We start from the raw sequence: 15,757 nt of genomic DNA on the forward strand, positions 1-15,757 counted from the left end.
TATGTAAGAACATTGTTAATGCTTCCATTGTTACTTTTAACCCTTATAGGCAAATTAACATTTCTTAAGCCCAATTTATTTGAAATAAAACAAAGATTTTCAAATCATAAAAATACTGGTTCATTTTCATTATTATATTGGTTGTAGGTATGATATTCAAAGTACGAAAAATGATAGATTAAGCCTGAATAGATCAAGCAAAGGTAACCGCAGTAAAATTTTAACTAGAGCAACCTTCACCGAGTACCAAATTAATTGTAAAAATAAAAATAATAGAAATTTTAGACTCCATATTAATACAAGGAAATAATAAATGTATGAAACAACAGTACTCTGTTAAATCAACACTACATTGTTAAAGAAATTTAAAACAAAATTACCATGAGCTTATTAATTTCAATAATGTTTTCCAAATGGTAATTATTTTTTCTACTGATTTCTTTTGTTTGTATCACCACATATTTGCTTGTAGATTTTTTTTTGTATATTTAATATTTTTGTTATTTTTATTACTATTAATACATATTCTCTTTACATCATTTTTCTACACTCCTTTTTTATTTTCAACAAGGTGTAGGTTTCTCTTCTTTGTGTTTCTGCTTTATTTTATATACAGAATGTTTTTTTTATAACTTTTCATATTTTAATGATAATTAAATAGAATTATAAAATAAAAGTAGAAAACTAGAATAAAAAGAAAACCACAGCATCAAAAGAAAAGATAAATACTTTTTTACTAATTTAAATTTCAACTTCTTAGTGGTGAAAATATAAAAATAATCTTACTAACAATTGTTTTTGTGTTACAATCAGATGTCTTAAATTGATGTTGAAATAATTGAAAAGACATTAGTTTTTTTATAGTACAGATTTTTAATCTATTTTATATTTTAATACTATTTTATTTGAAATATTATATACAGTTATATAGTTCTACTTTAACCTAGAAATCACATATTCCAAAAATGGAGTTAATTACAATAAAAGGTTTATTGTAATTCAAATAAAAGTTGTTTATGAAAACAATGCAACAAACAGCTTTAATATGGTATATATTAATTTTTAAATTATTTTATTACCCATATTTGTGTAGTAATAATCATAAATGTTTACTGTTATTTTGTATGAATTTATTTTTTAATGCCTCCATTTGTCAACATAACAAGCAAACAAATTGCGTATTTAACTATCTTAAGTAATATATTATTAGATAAGATATGAAGCATTAGTTTAATATGAATACAATGCTAAGTAGATTAAGGAGTTAATGATGAGTAGTAGCTTTAGTTTCATTTTCATCTTAAGATTACTGCTATTTTATCTTCCATTTACTTATGTAAAAAATGTTGATATCTATGATGGAACTAATTACAAACCGATTAAGGTTAAACTTGGTGATTCAGTGAAAGTTGATAAATTTGTTTGTGAAAAGGATTTAGAAATTTTTACTAATGTTTCAGGAGATGTTAATCCAATTTACATCAATGAGCCAAAATTTTTTCATGGTTCTTATTTGAATATGTTAGTTTTATCTGTTATGGGAACTAAATTTCCTGGGCCAGGTATTCTGTTTGTAGAACAAAATATGAGATTCCCACACGCATGCTTTGTTAATCAATTAGTTACTATACATGTTAAAGTTGTTGATGTAGGGAGAGTTATTACATGCAATTTTTCCATTTACTCTCACAAAGATGAAGTATTTGTAATAGAAGGTGAAGCAAAATTTATGATTATTTTTAGAGATATCACTGATGGAGAACCTTACAGATTTGAAGAGTAAACATTGTAAGTTCTGTTTAATAATGTACAAGTTACAATTAACTTTATTCCTAGTTTGAGAAACTGTTTTTTAATACATTTCTGTTTTTTCATTTCCTCTTATCGTTAACAAGAAACAAAAACCATGTTGTGTTTTTTCTACCAAGGATCCTTTCCAGACGTTATTTAGCTTAATTTAAAATAATATTGCTTTTATATGTCAAATGATTTAAAATAAAATTTGGTTTTTGAAGTTTTCTTTGCTATTTAGCACAGGATAATACTGTAAATTTTGTTTTCATATTTCCAATGTATAATATTCTTTATATACTAAGTAAATCTGTAAAATAATTTTATGCACAATGAAATATTTTAATAAAAATTCATAAATGTTATACAATTATCATGTTGAGACTAAAGTGTTTATAAACGCTTGGTGGTATTTAAAATATAAAAAACTTATATAAAATATAAAAACTGATCATGTTTTATCAAAGTTCATCCATTAGTTATACAATTGTTTTTTTTTAAACAAAAATATAACTTTTTGAAATGGTTACTGAAACAGGTAAATTAATTGAAAGTGTTAAAATTCCATTAAAATATTACTTAAATCTACAATTAGATGGCTGTTTTGTTTTGTTTATTAAACAATTGACATTAGACGTTATTGAGGAAATAGTATTAAAACATTTTAAATTAGCATTTAATAGTATAAAATAAAATTATAAATAATTAACTAAATAAAACATAAATTTTTTTTACAAAAAGAAACTTCTTTCCTGCATTTTTAAAAATAAAATTATAAAATAAAATAAAAAATAAATGTACTGTTGCTAAAAATTGTGCAGTGTTGTTTGCAATACTACCACATGGAATAGTTCAGTTCCAGCTGGAATTGTCTAAAATGATACTGTACATTTGCTTTTAAATCAACTGGTATTATATTCTTTCATAAACACAAGTAGAAATACTCTTAGAATTTTATAAGTATTGTTTATATAGTACTGTTATTATAACACTGTCACTTTTTCTTATGTTAATAATAATAACAAATTAATTATATTTTGTACAAATACAAAAAAGGAAAACATTATGAACAATTGAAACATTGTTGAATGTCTTGTTTTATAATGACATTTAGCTGTATAGTCATGTTTCTCATAATGCTCTCTTGTTTTTCAAATTTATTTAGGGTTTTCAGGCTGGAAGTAGGCAAATCATAGGGTAAAGTGTTTTGTAAACCTAAGGAAATGAATATTATTTTAAAAAAATTATGGAATATGGGCTGGGTATTGGTATTGAAATGAAAGTTTTCAATGGTGTGATTTCAATAGACATGGCCTTCTGTGATGAACAATATCACAAAAATGATAAAGAAATTATCACATTTAAAATAATATCTGTATTATTTAAATTTTTAACTTTTTCAATAATATCATCATTCTAGCTTTTATCAATCAGGATATTGATCATGTTGCACCAAAGTTCATTCATTAGTTATGCTCATAATATTATTTTGTTTATGAAACCTCCATTACACTTAAATCTATGTATTGTTTCAGTTTAAGCATTATGGAGCTTAAGGCAAAACTTGATTCAGCACATTTTTTCATCACTCACAAAATGACAACATTGTTTATGATGAAAGCCTTTAATAGAATTAAATGAAAAGACTACTGTGGGGGAATGACTGACTTCATGCGTGCACTGCAAGGCTAACTGGTATTGTGCCACTCTACAGTACTCTTACTACTTAATAAGAACATACAAAGATTGGAATTTATTTTCTAGAAGATTTCAAACATTAAAATTTTTTTGGAAGAATTTCAATGTAGTGATCCTATTATGTATTTCAATACATAATAGTGATCATAAGATCTATTTTATTTGTCAAAACATAAAGAAAATACATTTTCTTCCTTCCCTTCATTCACAACATGTGACCAAAATTATTATTGTAATTTTCTTCGAAAAGTCTATAAAACTAATAAAGAATAATTTATCATTTGATTTACATAAATAACTATTAACAAATTTTTCATAAAAAATGTGTCACATTTGAAATGTATGAAAAAAGTCAGCCCAAGCATTATACAATGACAAATCAAGAGATTTAAATTATTCATGTGTTTTAATTACATTAGTTATAACAGTTATAGGTTACGTGACATGAAACACCATTTAATTAAAAAAATGCTACTCCCAGGAAGCATACCATGCCAGGCTTCTATGGAAAGTGAGAAGTGAAATGGCTTCTTCACGGAATTATATATGCTGTTTTATAACAACATGGCAAGTCCTCTAAAATGCAGGTATCAATTTGTTCAGTTCAGGGACTGGCAGTCTAACATTACATTATTACCTTTTATGAAAGTAATTTTGAATAGTGATGTTTGTACCTTAAATTCTTTGTGTGCATCAGAGTTAAAAAAACTTTGTATACAAAATGTAAATGTATAAATTAATATTTTCTACAAGAAATATACTATACGAATATAATATTGTCTCTGCTTAATAAGGGATATTACTAGAGTAGAGAAATTAAAAATTATAAAAATTGCACAATGCAACAGAAAATGGTGTACACAATATTACAAATAAGTATAATCATTGTTTCAAAAAATTAGTGTAATAGTAATTAATGTTTCATTTCAAAACTACCCTGTTTCCTGTAATTTTTGTTCCAATCAACTTTACAGCTGTTCTGAAAAAAATGACTTTTGTGACTCAGGTCAAACTGGTTTTAAGGAACAGAAATATTTATATAAATTTTGTTTGGAATTTAATGAAATTTTTTTCAGTGAAATTTTTTTAACATCCACCTTTTATGTTATTTTTATTTTATGTACAAAATAAAACTGCTGTTTGAAAATTTCATGAAACAAAGTTTGCTAAATAAAATGTCTCTGTTCAATAAAACTACAGTTTTTCTGTCAGAGGACAGAAACATCAAAATAAATATAATCATTATAATAAAATTGTTAACACCCTAACTTGTAGTCTACCTTCTTTTAATTTATATAACTGTTTTATTTATCTACTATTTCATTACTTTACATTTTATTGTTTACCTATGGTATAGTTTAGTTTAACATATGAAAAAAAATGTTTACCTAAGCACAGCTACAATGGATGCATATACGAAGTCTGTTCAAAAAATACATTATGTCATAAAAAATAATGTACTTTATTTAGAATTTACTTGTCTGGGTCCTCTTCAAAGTACTCTCCTCCCCGACGCACACACTTATCCCACCGGTGTTTCTACTTTTGGAAACGGTCCTCCTACGCTTCATTTGTGATGTTCTTCAGTTCCTTCGCTGCATTTGCCTCAGTATTAGTGGTAGAATTTAGAGCTGGTGTGGACTATATTTGTGATAAGATGGTAGATGATGAAATGAAGCAACGCTATGTTCTTCTTGAATCGTTATATTTAATTTCTTGTCACCCTTGACATTTTGATTGAATTAAAATAGTTACATTAAACTTAAGAATGTATGACACTTAAGTCATAATTAAACTTGAAAATTATCAAGAAACTATGAGTTCCCTTGGACTGAAATGAAAACACGACCGCACTGCGCAGGATTCTGACGTAGAATGTCGTACGGCTTAACTCGCCGGTGAGCGCTAGAACCCACTAGATTGCAGCACCGGACGGCTCGACGTGGAATGGAACACTCGGGAATCGTCTCAAATCTTTTCCTTTCAAAGGTCTTTTGAGTTTCGAGAACAAGAAGAAGTCACAAGGAGCGAGGTCAGGTGAGTGGGGAAGAACAGTGATCGAGTGTTTGGCCAAAAACTCACGAGTTCTGAGGGCTGAATGGGCTGGAGCATTGTCGTGATGAAAAAAAACCAGTCACCACTCTCGTAAAATGATCTCGAAATCTCGTAACATGATCCAACTGATATCCCACACTCTTCAGCAAGCTCTCTGATGGTCAGACGTCGATTTGCCAGAACCAGGGTGGGTGTTGATTTTGTCTACGTGCGAGTCGAGAGTTGACGTGGAAGGACGTCCAGGACGCTTATCGTCTTCAATCGACTGACGACCATCTTTAAAACGTCCATGCCACTTAAAACGTGTCGCACGCTTCATAGAATGATATTTGCAATCGAATAACTGCGTTGTAATCAGCTGATCTGTACGAACATGGCGACGCCAAGCGGATTTGACTGGAACCAACTGGACCCGAGCAATTCAAACAGTCTACCTATTTCTTGAACAGACCTCGTACAAGAGTTTTGCCAACATTTCTCATTCACTAAACGCAGTATGCATCTCACTTGTCTAAATAATAAAAATGTGTCACTAAACAAAATGTGCATTTTCACTATGAAAGAGTAGTTTACATTTAAAGGTATTTTTTCCACAAATTTTTACTTTCCCATTTTTTATTATATTGTAAGTTACAGTATATAAATAAGGAAAAGTATGCCAAAGTATGTTCTCTCATCAAGTTTTCTGAGCGATCACTTGGGGATTCTGATTAGTATTCAGTTTCAGGTTCCCACACTTCAGATCAATAACTGCAGATGAAAATCAAATGTCATCCAAACCCATACTTTTGCGGATTCGGTAGAAAATAGGACTGGAAATATATAGAAGTGGAATCCAGATGATTTTTTACGTGTCCTAATGGAGGAGAATGAATGTCTCAAACCACAGGCAACACAAGTCATGAAAAGAGTTTACTGGTGTACGCGAGAGATTACAGAGCTGCGTGTGGCTACTACGAAGGCCAGACGTCGATTACAGCAGACGCAGCATGCTCATCTGGATGAGGCAAATACGGCAGAAATTTTATATAAAAACACACGTAAGGCATATTTTGCTACAATCAAGAATTCCAAACGGGAAGCCTGGACGAAACTTTTAACAAAATTGTATGATGATCCCTAGGGGAGGGGGTATCGGGTGTTGATGAAGAAGAAGTTTGGTGAACCCCTTCCCCGGTTATCCAGGGAGCAAGCTATACAAGTGGTAGATCCTCTTCAAAACTGAAGTAACAAACAGACATATATTGTATTTAATGAACGAAGACGATTCAGCATCGATGAGGTTGAATGGGCGGTTTCGAGGACCAGTAGTTGGAAAAGCTCGAGCTCAGATGGAGTTTCCGGCGGACTGCTTAAGGGCGGATGAGTAGATGCCTCTGGCTCGATTTAGAGGCTCTAAACAAGGCACTGGAGGCATGCCGATTTCCATCAACACGGAAAAGGGGAGACTTGTGTTAATCCCCAAGGTGAAACGGCAAGTCTACGGTGGACGCACTCTGCAGAGTGAAAAGATGGATCGAGGAATGCAGGGCGGGCACTAGAAGGATTCTTTTGAAGGTTCTACTGGACGTCCGCAATGCTTTTAATAGCGTTCCATAGGAGACAGTTATGGATGCTTTGAGTGAGAGAAACATCAGCCCATACTTACAAGCCACGATTAGAGATTAACTACGAGACCGAGAGTTACTGACGGCTACGGAAGGAGGGGATATTATATTTCACATGCAAGAAGGAGTTCCCCTCAGCTAAGCTCTAAGCCCTTTGTTATGGAATATAACATTTGGTGGCGTGTTGAGGCTAGAATTCACAGAGAAAGTGTCTTTAGTCGCCTACGTGGATGATTTAGCGTTGCTAACAGATGGATGCTCAGAAGAAGAAGTGATAAGAAGTGCCAATCAAGCAGTTGATCGCGTAAGCAATTGGCTTCAAACCAAGGGATTGAAGCTAGCAACTGAAAAAACGCAAATGGTGGCCGTAACAGGCAGACGTAAAATAGGAAGGATTAGAATATAAATAAACGGCTTTCAGGTGGAGACTAGCCCCCACATTAAATAACTGGGGGTTTGGTTTTCACAGTCGAACAACTTTAACCAGCACTTACAAGAGATTGCAAGTAAGGCTGAAAGAGTCACACACACACACACACACACACACACACACACACACACACACACGTTGGGACGTCTGATGGGAAATAAATGGGACCCGAAAGCGGACTAGAAGAGATTACTACAGTCGGCAGCCTCATCGATTATCTTATATGCGGTCCGAGCTTTTAATTTAAAAAAACAAATGTACAGAAGCTAGAGTCCTTACAACGGAGAGCGAACTTGAAAATAATCAGTACTAACAGGACTGTATCTGCGATCGCGGCGAGGGTAGTGGCGGGGGTTTCCCCGATCCGACTACTGGCAATACAAATGACCAGAACGTATGAAGGCATGCTGAAAGAAGAAGCGGACACCCTACTTGAACTAGAGGAGCAAGAACACTGGACAAGAGCTGGATCTAGGGCTTGGACCCGCCGGATGCTACCGGAGCTGAAGTCGTGGCTGGGGAGGGTAGACAGGGGTGTGGGATACTATGTCTCCCAATTCCTCTCCGGCCACAGTGAGTTTGACAAGTACTTGTATAGATTTAAAAGAATTCCCGGAATGTATCTACTGCGCTTCTGTAGACTCACCGTTCCGCACGTTTTACGAATGCCTGTGATGGGAGGAGGTTAAAATAAGAGCACAGCTGGAGTATATCTCCCCAGAAAATACAGTAATATATATATATATATATATGCTCAGAGGTGCTAACGAGTGGAAAGAAATTGAAAACTTGGTGACGCAAATTTCGATGACTAAAGAGGAAGACTTCCGGGAGTGGAGCAGTTAGTGAGTTATTGACGTGAAAAGACCGAGTTTGGGCAGGGACCCCCAGGAACGACATAGCCGGGCTCGGGTTTACCCCTATCCTACCAGTTAGAGTCATGGCAAAGATAATTAAAAGAACCAGAACCGGCGGGCCGACCTGCCATCAGGCGTACAGCCGGTGGGTGGGAAGGCCCATTAGAGTCAGAAGGACAGTCCTGTGGGTTGAGTTATACTTGAATGTTGAATCGACCCGGGGGAGCAGAAGAAAGAAAAAAAGTTCCCTCCTCAATTAATTTTAAAATATTGCAGCAATGCTTAATATCTGCCAAAAGAAGGAATGGTTCATCCATTTCATTAAATTGTAATGGATGATACTTTAACAAAGAAAAAATAAATAATTATCAGTCTGATTAAGAAATTAATAATTCAATCCTGTTTATTCATATACATTATACTGTACATTGTACATACCATGTCAGCCTTTCTTCTTATTTTCTTTAATTAAGCATGTCAGATATTTAGAAAAAGGTTGAAAAGTGCAAATAAAAAAGGTTGAATCTGAATTTTGTCATTCATTTAGCAAATAGTAGCGAGTTTTATTTATATAATATTTTTAGAAATTTGCCTCTTTTAGTATTTCATAACATTAAAGTGAATCAAGAAGTAATCTTTTTAGTATATGTGCAGCATAACATCAACATTTTTAATATTGTTGGGTTTGTGATTTGTATCTATGAGATGTCTAGGAAATGGGGATTTGTTGCAAGACTCTAGAAGGCTTTAAATGTTCATTACCTTTAATTTCATTGTGCATCATGACTGATCTAAGTAAAAAATTGTGTAGTCTATCCATATCAGTTACTTACGGGAATTATAAGGGTCTTTTCTCTTTGTTTAGTGGTTTTGTTTTATTTATAGTTCTAAAGACCAAATTGCCTGAGAGAGTAAGGGCCAGCTTGCTTTACTGATAATTATTACATTCATTATATACTTTCTTCCTGCAATTAACAAAATGAGGTACACTTATACGGCTGTGAACACTTAATGCATTTCATTGGATTTGATATGTTGATACCATGCAAAAATATATTTGGATTGATGACGTAGGCAACAGTAAATCAGTTCTCCTCATTTTCATAGCATTGGATGCTTGCTGTAGCTGAAGAAGGATGTGCAATCAAAATTTTATATTAGGTTATAAAGGGATAATATTTTATATTTTATATTTTATAAAGGGAAGCACCCAAAACAAAAATGTATCTGTAGATTACGCATTTATTTTACACATAGAAACTGCAATTTATCCTGTTTTATATATATATATATATTAAAAAAAAAGAAATAGTAAAATAGTTAAAAAACATATTTTTAATAAATTAACATAAATCTCAAAATATACTAAGCTTCTGTCCATTGTGATAAGTTCTATTTTTCAAGAAATTTAAACTTTTAGACAAAAAATTTAAAAGCTCTTATATAAAATGTAATATGGTTACAGTACATACATGAAAGAGCTGGCTAAATGTCTTCAAAGATGTATATAGTTTGGAGTAAGTTGATTTTCTGGGAAGTAAGGGAGTTACTTTCTAAAAGTGGCCAGGTTGCTACATACAAAAAAAAATGATTGACAGTAAAATTTTATAAAATTTAACCATCATGAACAACTTTGCTGCTATGTTTTATGATAAATGTTCAACTCTAGTTATTTTTAATTAGATTTCAATATTTATATTATTTTGGTGACTGGTGTCTAAGTAACAGCACCGTCTCAGAACATGATGTAATAAAATTGGTGTAGACAAACTGCTGAACTGTTGTTAGCTTACAGAGAAAAACTTGTGATACAGTATAAATAAATAAAAAATATATATATTGCTAATATTTAAGATTAGTCTAATTTATTTATGATTATTCTAATATCTAGATATATCTGTGTTGAATCCCAATTTATTAACTCAAACTACTTATTGACAAAATTTGTAGAGGTTCTCTATGCGCTTATGGTCTACCGTACTAGACAGCCCCGAAATTCAGTACAGTATGGTCAACTAAAAACTAGTCACACGCTTTTTCTTTTTTCCTGTTTAGCTTGATTCTAAATCAGAAGCTGTTTAGCTTCTTGATTCCCGGAGGAATCATAGTCAGGTATTACTTCAGAGGATGAAATGTAAGAATGTAAGTGAAGTGTAGTCTTGTACAGCCTCAGTTCGACCATTCCTGAGATGTGTGATTAATTGAAACCCAATCACCAGAGAACACCGGTATGCACAATCTGGTATTCAAATCCGTATAAAATAACTGCATATACTAAGACTTGAACTCTCGACTTCCAAATCAGCTGATCTGAAAGACGCGTTCACCACTAGACTAACCAGGTGGGTCCTTTCTTTCTTTTTCCTGTTTAGCCTCCGGTAACTACCGTTTAGATAATTCTTCAGAGGATGAATGAGGATGATATGTATGAGTGTAAATGAAGTGTAGTCTTGTACCGGTGGGTCCTTGTCACACGCTAACTGTACGAGGTTTCACCCATTTTTATACCAGTTGCGTTACTTATATAGTTATGCTGTTACGCTTATAAAAAAATCTTAAATATAGGCAGTTCCTATTTTTTTTTTAACTGTTAGTGTATTAATGTTAAATATATATTTTTATCAATAGTTCTTTTATTTGTTTATGTAAAAATAATTATCTTAGTAATTATTTATTTATATAAAGCTTCAGTAACTCGGTTATTGAAAATGTAATTATTTACTTTACTTATTTCAATATCTTTATAATGATTTTAATTTAATTCTACACTGAATATTGTATAAATATTCATGGCTAATTTTAAAGAATTTCACTATGAAAGTTATTATGATAAAAATTCTATTTATAATTATTATTACGTTACTTATTGGTTTCTCCTAATAGTATTGTTATTTTATTTTTTATGTTAAGTTATTTTTACATACTAATTGGTATAACTAGTAAAATATGCATATTTTATCTTACCGTAACAATTTTCAAAATGATGTTTCATCCATCCTCAAATTCAGATAGTTCATCGTTATCATCACCATCATCTTCTTCTTCTTCTTCACTGTTTTCTGTATCGCTGGAGTTGTCCGATTCAGTGTCCAAATTAATTTCAAACGATTCTATCGTGTTTTCTAAAATTTCCTGTTCGTTTTGATATTCTTCTTCAACCTTCTTAGTATGAACACATTTACTTTATCATTCTGCTGGTCCAATTTCGGAAACTTTCTTTTCGCACAGTTGCATTACGTTATCAAGTCTAAAAGTAGTGTTGTTCTCTGCTACCCAGTTTTTCAACTTAGCCCAAATTAAATCTACTGTATTTATTTTTATTTTGTTGGTCACCCAACATCACGACAGAGAGATTTGAGGAGAAACTGGACTCTATTGCAAGGAATCACCCCGTACACCGCCACGCGGAGAACTTTAATGCGTGGTCCGTAGAATGGGGCTCCGCAAGGATCGACTTCCGCGGGAGACTACTGTCGGAGACAGCTGCGGCACTCGACCTTGTTTGCCTGAACGATGGAGTCGCCTTCACGTTTAGGAGGGGTGCATTGGGATCCTTTATGGATATAACCTTCGTGACCTCCGACCTGGTCACGCGCATCGGCGGCTGGCAGATGTGGGAGGTCTCTCCGGAAGTGACCACCAACCGGTGGTCACAATAATCACTGAGGAAGGATACGGTGAAGATGGCCCACCCACGTTTACGGGCTGAGGACCAGGGACCTGGACCCTGGTGCTTTTGCAGAAGAACCTGATTTCGATGGAATACGGGAAGTATACACGGCAGAAAAGAAATTATCTCGACTTGTCAGTTCACTCGAGGTGGCGTGCTCTGTGTTACCGCGAAGATATTCCAGGAAGGGTCATCTGCCGGGTTTACTGGTGGCCGCCGAAATATACAAAAATGAAGAGGCGTGTCACAGGGCTAGGAGACGTGTGACGAGGCGCGTCTCCCAGCCCTCAGGGACATTTATATGGCCGAATATCGAAATTGCAAGAAGGACCTCGTCAGAAGTATTCGAGATGCAAAGAAAACGTCCTGGAGGCAACTGGTTGCAGAAATAGAAACTGACCCGTGGGAAAGGCAATTTATTCTACTGGTAAGGAGAGCCCTAAGGCTCAGAGTTACGGTCACGCAGGATGTTCGAAAGGTCCGGAAAATAATATGAGTTTTTCCTGGCGAAGAGGGCAACCCGCCTCTCTTCACCCAACATGAATTTCTGGAGGCAACATCACAATCTTAACCTCTGGCTAAGATTGACCAGCATGACCCGGATATATTTTATCATCTGCTGCCTGTCATAAGAGAGTTGCTTGGCAGGCTGTTCTCGGGGTGCCTTAGCTGGGGTTGCTTTCCGCTTTGTTGGAAAGTGGCTTTGGTGAGGGTGCTCTTAAAATCAGTAAAGGATCCGAGTGAGGTCGGCAGTTATCGACCCATCAGCCTCTTGCCGGTAATCGGCAAGTTGCTTGAAAGGCTCGTTGTGGAACGGCTCTGGGAAAACATCGATATGAACGATTTTTTTAAATCGAGGTCAATACGGCTTCATAAAAGGGGCTGACACCGAGGATTGCATCTTACATGCTCTTGCCGAGGTAGAAAGAGCCGACTGTAAATATGTTTTGGCAATTTTTATTGACATAGACATGTGTTAGAGTTCTGTCCTTTATGAGTTGGAACGCCGCTATGTTCCCGTAGCTCTGGAGGCCGTAGTACATGGCTATTTGTCTAACCGAACGGCTCTGTTTAAAGATATGCACCTAGTTGTGGAAAAATCTGTCACCAGGGGAAGCCCGCAGGGTTCCATTCTCGGTCCCTTGCTGTGGAACCTGGTATTCGACGGATTTATGGGATTGACGTTCCCAGAACGGATCACGGCCAGGCTTTCGCCGATAACTATCTCCTGTCAGTTTGTGGTAATTCACGACCACAGCTAGAAGACCGGGCGCAAGCGGCTTTGTCAACCGCAGACGGTTGGATAGACATGCAAAATTTAAAGATTTCTGTGTCCAAGACCAAGTGTATGCTTCTTAAGGGTGCAGACAAATTATCATACAGTCGTAACCCCCATATTAAGTATAAAGACTGTGCAATCAGCCGATTTAAAGTTCATAAGTACCTAGGTGTTTTGTTTGATGAGAAGTTGCCCTTTAGCAACCACATTAGGCAAGTAGCGGCAGACGCCATCTCTGTGATGCACAAGCTTAGGAAGATTGCTCGAAAGGAATACGGGCTGTCGGGCCGTCATTTGTATATAGTGTACCGAGGTGTCTTCGAAAGTATGACCTCTTATGCTGCGTCTGTTTGGGCGCATAGGTTGGAAAGAAATCGAGCACTTATTTAAAATTTAATGAGTGCCCTTGCGAAGCGCTAGGGAGGCCGAGGTATTTGGGATGCGGTTTCCAGCCGAGCCGGTGCCGGAGCGGAACGGTGATCGCATAGCACCGGTTCTAAATTTCGAACAGTTGCCCATCTCCCGCCTGCGGAGGAGGCTTTACAGCCTCGTGATGGAAGCATGGGAACAAGAATGGCACGTCAAGACTAAGGATAGGTCCTTGTACAGATTTATACAGGACTTGGGGGATGGTACGCCTCTAATTCGTTTTTAATGGCAATGGGAGCCCAAGTGCTCTCCAACCACGTGAATTTGAACCAATATTTGTTTCGGTTACGCCTGGCAACTGATGAGCTGTGCGTCTGCGGGGAGGTCCAGTCGAACGAATACATGATGTTCGACTGCCCAGCTCTAGATGGGATGGGGGCAGAACTCAGGACACCCTGAAACTTAGAGGTCAAGGGGAAAATTGGCCAGTCATAAGCGGCGAGTCAATGTGGCGTGAGCCGCATAGTCGGACCATGTGGCTGTTCCTTGATACCGTTGCTTTGTTAAACCGGCATCAGTAGTTTAAGAGGTATATGACTTCTACCGCTTGCTGTTGGAAGCTACCCTCGAGAGATGGCTGGCCGTCGGCCAAATACAGCTCCAAGCGCAGTGACCTAGACGTATATGATATGCGCTATAATATGATCAGCGAATTGCTCTCCTTGACGGAATAATTTTATTTATTGACATGTCATATAATTTAGTATGTAAACGCGGTGCGCCTATCTATTTTAGTAACACATGATATGTCACTTGTCACACATGACAAGCGGTGGAACACTCAAGCGAGTGGTGTAGGGCAACACACTTATTCAAGCAACAACTGCTTGAGAGTTATAGCAGGGAACTGGACCGTCTCAAAAGAAGCGGCTGAGGTCCTGGCGGAGATCATGCTAATATATCTAGTCACACAGCGAAGCAGGAGGCTCTGGGAACAGCAACCTTCACCGCAAGGGCACAAAAAACGCCTATCATCGCAGACTGAAGAGGAGCTACTTGAGGGCTGGCAGGTGTACTGAGACCAGGAACAAAGCGTCGCTGGACCCACTGCCTTATTGGCGACATTAGAAGTTTGTACAGGAGAACACATGGCTCGCTGGGATACAGTTTAACACAATTTCTGGCGGACCATGGAGGTTACAGGTCATACCTTCACCGATTTGGCTTAGATTATACGTATCTATACCCTGACTGTGACGAATAGGAGTCTCCATATCACGTCCATTTTTGCTGCTCACGCTTTGGAGGTGAGCGTGAGGAGATGCTGGATACTTTGGGCCTGGAAGACATGTTCCGTTCCGAGAATACGCAGGGTATCATGTTAAAGGGAGCCAGCAAATGGAGGGCAGTAGAAAACTTCGTCAAGAAGGTATAAGATAAGTTACAAGCATGTGAAGAGTCCCATCAGGGAATAAGACGCCGGAGGATGCCGGCCGGACAGGCCAGCGACTGAGTGTCTAGAGGGGCCCCCTGAGCATGTGGGGATCGTCCTGGCGCAGTGAGGTCGTGAGCACTCCGCATATTGGCACCTGACGGCGTTACTCAATCCCTTTCCGATGCAATGCTCTGTAGAGCGGTTCCAGGAAGGTGGAGAAAAAAAACTTTATAGTATATACTCATCATGTTTTTAAAATTCATTATTTTTAATAAAATGTAAAACTATTTATTTTTTCAAAATGCATTTTGAAAAAATGTATTGTGTTTCTGGAAGGAAGGATTAGAAGGTTCAACAAAAAGTTAAAAAAAAAACTTTTTGGAAATATACAGAGTACAATGAAATAAAAAAATTACTAGATGGATAAAAGTTTAAAGGAAATAAAATTTTTTACAGACAATGTAAATTTTTTGTTTTATAAATGGCTAATGTTCGTTTAGTGAACAAAAATTTTAATGATTATATTCACACTCAATTGGTTAAATACAGTAACAAAATTAAATTCT

At 35.8% G+C, this 15,757-nt stretch overlaps 1 protein-coding gene across 1 annotated transcript; it reads left to right on the forward strand.

Annotated features, from left to right (window-relative positions):
• The first annotated feature begins 1,270 nt into the window (after positions 1-1,270).
• LOC142322691 (hydroxyacyl-thioester dehydratase type 2, mitochondrial-like) lies at positions 1,271-1,783 on the forward strand. The gene has a single exon (XM_075361771.1). The coding sequence runs from the start codon at positions 1,271-1,273 to the stop codon at positions 1,781-1,783; it is 513 nt and encodes a 170-aa protein (XP_075217886.1).
• The last annotated feature ends 13,974 nt before the right edge of the window (positions 1,784-15,757 follow it).

The sequence above is a fragment of the Lycorma delicatula genome, chromosome 4 (assembly GCF_047948215.1).
Source record: "Lycorma delicatula isolate Av1 chromosome 4, ASM4794821v1, whole genome shotgun sequence".
In the NCBI taxonomy this organism is placed as follows: domain Eukaryota; kingdom Metazoa; phylum Arthropoda; class Insecta; order Hemiptera; family Fulgoridae; genus Lycorma; species Lycorma delicatula.